Raw genomic sequence first — 4,451 nt, 5'->3', positions numbered from 1 at the left:
TTATATGATCTGAGTAGTTTTATATTTATGCATTATATTATTTTTATGAAACCCTCATTTTAGCATAGATGTCATGATTCTATTATAAATTTCAATAACACTTACTCCTTGAATGGGTTTTAAATCCTCAATAATAAGAGAGAAACATCTGAATGGTATCCAAGTGCCACGTGTCAGCCACTAGCTGTGAAGAAATTCTATTTACCATGGTTTTCCAACTTGTTCTCAAATGATTACTTTGCTATTGTTCTGTAATCAGATCTATAGTATTTTATAATTTTATTATTGATATTAGTACAGCTGAATGTTCTTTCTTACTTCTGGTATTTAAAGAATTTTACTAACATACTACCAGTACAAATAATAATAATGATAATAATAACAATAATAATGTTAATAACAATATTATAACGACTAGCATTATTATTATTATACTTATTATTATTATTATTATTGTTATTATTACAGTTATAATATATTTTTTGGCAATAATGCTAATAATTAAGATAATAGTAATAGTACTACTACTACTACTAATAATAATAATAATGATAATAATAATAATAATAATAATAATAATAATAATAATAATAATAATAATAATAATAATAATAATAATAATAATATTCAAAAGTTATCAAAATTCTCTTTATTCTCACTTTTATCATCATTGTTGTCATGATTAATACAATTCTGGTAATTATTATCATTATTACCCTAATAATTGCCGAAATCATCAAAGAAATCGAAAAAACGTCATTTTGGAGTATACTCTCAAAAGGCTATATTTCGCTAGATTTTGCCGCTTTTTCGACTTTTGGGATTTTTTTTCTTTTACCTTTTTTATATTATATATGGACACAATTCCTGTTATTATCATCATCATTATCATGATTATCATCATTATTATCGTTATCATCATCATTATCATCATTATCATCATTATCATCATCATTATCATCATTATTGCAATTATTATCATCATTATTGCAATTGTTATCATTATTATTGCAATTATTGGAGTTATAATATATATTTTTGCAATAATACTAATAACCACAACAATAATAATAGTAATACAATAATAATAACAATAATACGATTTTATAATAATTATTTATATCATTATCTTAATTAGTATTGTTATTACTGTAATTATTACTGTTATAATAATTATTTTTGCAATTATACTACCAGTACAAATAATAATAATGATAATAATAACAATAATAATGTTAATAACAATATTATAACGACTAGCATTATTATTATTATACTTATTATTATTATTATTATTGTTATTATTACAGTTATAATATATTTTTGGCAATAATGCTAATAATTAAGATAATAGTAATAGTACTACTACTAAATCACGAAGTGGGAAGAGGAGGGAGAGCGAAGGAGAGCGCGTGGAAAGAGGGAAAGGGTGTAAGAAGAAGAGAAGATAGACGAGGAAAAGAGACAGGAGGAGAGGGAGAGAAATGAGGGAGATAGAGCAGAGTGAAGTATAAGGTAGGGAGGAGAAGGAAATAAAAGGAGAGTACGGAGAAGAAGAGGAAGAGGGTGGAGGAAAAGGGAAACAGGAAGCGAGTGAGAAGATAAGAATAGGAGAAAGGAAGGAGGAGAGCGAAAGAATGGAAACGAGAGAAAAGAGAAGAAAAAATCCTTAAAAAGAAGAGGGAAGAAAGGAGAGGAATGAGAGTGAGCAAACATCCGGGTATCGTATTCATGTTACATGAGGACACAGCCAGGCATTGCTTCACCGACATCGTAAAATCCTCTCATGATAAAAGAAAAAAGAAGAAGAAGAAGAAGAGAAAAAAGTCAAAATCGCTCACAGCAAATAATAAAAGAAAAATAAATAAATAAATAAAAGCGAGTAAATTACTAAACCGAGACGAGGTTCGAATCGTTTTCGAGCTCAAGAACGAGCGCACGAACCCCGCTGAAATACGCTTAAATTCCCCCCCACAAAACTCATCTTCATTTGAACCCAAAACCTTCCTAACCCGGGTGCTTAACCTAAAGACCCCCATCCAATCGCCTTATTTCCCTAATTACTGTTCAAAATATTCAATACATTTATAAATTGGACTTACCTTGTCGTGAAGGTGTGACGTGGCTGAGAAGGCAAACAAACCTCCGATTTTCGTTGGGTATAGGCGGCTGGTACAAGATTATTGCACACAATGTAGTATTAGCCTTAGGATTATATCAATTCACTTTGGAGTTGATTTTCACCAGAATCTTGTGGAAGAATTCGGAAACAAAACGGCACTGGCCACAATAGCGAAAGACAAAATGAGTGCTGTGACAACTGAACTGTCAAGTGGATGGTTGCGTAGCATATGGGCGTAACGATTATGAAAAAAACGAAAAGAAAAGAAAAAAGAAAAAAAAAGTGTACATGATAGTATACAACAGGAAATTCCTTTTCATAAACACGTATTTTGAGATGTCATACTTGCAGGAAAATCCATTTAATAAACACGTATTTAGACACGCCATAAACTTTAGACAGAGAAGTTCATAAAAAAGTAAAATGCTTTTTTTACGATAATGACAATAATGGCTCGTGACCTTACGACCTATTAGCGCAAAGACAGTTAATGCAGGGTCACCGTCCAGGAAGTACTTCGTTACGAGGGCACACACACACACACACACACACACACACACACACACACACACACACACACACACACACACACACACACACACACACACATATATATATATATATATATATATATATATATATATATATATATATATATATATATATATACATATATTTATTTATTTATTATTATTATCTTTTTCTTCATTACTGACGCTATTCTTTGCACAAATAACTTCATACCTATATCAGTGAGCGCAGTTATTTCTCTCTATGACAGTGTCCTTAGATTATGCGATCGTCATGTATATATATATCATATAATATATAATATGGCACATATAAAACCCAACTAACATAATTGTCTGACGCTGCTGTAGAAAAAAAAAAAATAATAATAAAATAAAAAGAAAATAAAAACAAACGAAGACAAAGTCGATCTACCTGCTTCCAGTGTATTTCGATTTTTTTTCTTTCTTTTTTATATTTTTGACATGATTATCTTCTCGCCTCTTCCTTCTGCGTCGCCGTCAGTATCGCTCTACCCCTCGTTGCCTTCGCTGCCTTCCTTGCGAAATTGCCATTGTTGCACATAATACCATACTCTTGCACAGAACAGCTGATCGGGCGGGTGGAAGTGGTCGTTATAAGGAAAAAAAATCTATGGTTGTCATCCACTGAACAATATTATATCATACCATATTATCATATCATCGTTATATCATATTATTTTATATTATATTATTATATCATATATATATCTTAACATTATACCATCTTATTATTATATCATAATGTCATATCACATTTGTATATTATTATTATATCATTATATTATCTTTATATAATTATATCATATATCTTTATATATTATCATTACATCATATATTACATGAATATGGAATAATATTACTACCCTTACCCTCATGATTAACTTTCCTGACCTTCACCCGTAGCCAGTACCTGTATAATACAAGACACAGAGATGCTGTGCTTAGTTGCTTTATCATTGATGATACTTAGAATTGCAAAGCCTCATGACACACTGATAGGGGAAAGAGGGGAGGAGGAGGAAGAGGATAAGAAGGAGGGGGATAAAAAGGAGGAGGAGGATAAGGGGGAAGGAGAGGAAGAGGAGAAGGAGGAGGAAGAGGAGGAGAAGAAGAAGAAGAGCAGGAGGAGGGGAAGGAAAAGGAAGAAGGGAAAAAGGAGAAGAGGAGGAGGGGGAGGAGGAGGAAAAACGGAAGAAGAAGAGGAGGAGGAAGAAAGGCTCAGAGAGGGAGAGAATACGAGGGGAGAGCAAGAGAAAGAGGTAAAAACGAAAAGGGGACGAGGACGAGCAAATAAATTTAAGAGGGAGAAGGAACGAGAGGAGGAAAAGAGAGAATGGGAGGGGGAAGAGAGGGGAAGGAGAGGGAAGTTGCTATTAAAGGATGCTCATATTTCAGCCATAAGCATACATATGTGTGTGTGGTGTGTGTGGTGTGTGTGTTGTGTGTGTGTTTTGTGTGTGTGTGTTGTGTGTGTGTGTGTGTGTGTGTGTGTGTATGTGTGTGTGGTGTGTGTGTGTGTGTGTGTGTGTGCGTGTGGTTGAGGGAAATTGAAGAGAGGGCGGAGGAAGGGAGGGAACGAGAGAGCGGAGGGAGGGAGTGAAAGAGAATGTAGAGCAGAGGGAAGGAGGGTGAGAGGATAAATGGAAGAACAGGGAGCAGGGAATAAGAGGCAATGCACAGGAGATAAAAAGGAAGAAGGGAGGAGGAGGAAGAGGGGAACGTGGAAAAGGAAGAGGGAATAACGGATAGAACAAAACGGCGGAAACAGAAGGGAA

The 4,451-nt window shown here is 33.5% G+C and overlaps 1 protein-coding gene across 1 annotated transcript in view; it reads right to left on the bottom strand.

Moving 5' to 3' along the window:
• LOC119574926 overlaps positions 1-4,451 on the bottom strand; it is an 88,867-nt gene that overhangs the window by 4,640 nt on the left and 79,776 nt on the right. Inside the window, exon 6 of the mRNA XM_037922198.1 lies at positions 2,103-2,205. Within this exon, the coding sequence (XP_037778126.1) occupies positions 2,103-2,205 (103 nt within the window). The remainder of the gene's footprint in view (positions 1-2,102; positions 2,206-4,451) is intronic.

This window comes from Penaeus monodon, chromosome 7 (assembly GCF_015228065.2).
Source record: "Penaeus monodon isolate SGIC_2016 chromosome 7, NSTDA_Pmon_1, whole genome shotgun sequence".
In the NCBI taxonomy this organism is placed as follows: domain Eukaryota; kingdom Metazoa; phylum Arthropoda; class Malacostraca; order Decapoda; family Penaeidae; genus Penaeus; species Penaeus monodon.
The sequence above is the reverse complement of the archived record's forward strand: the minus strand, read 5'-3'. Positions and strand labels throughout refer to the sequence as shown.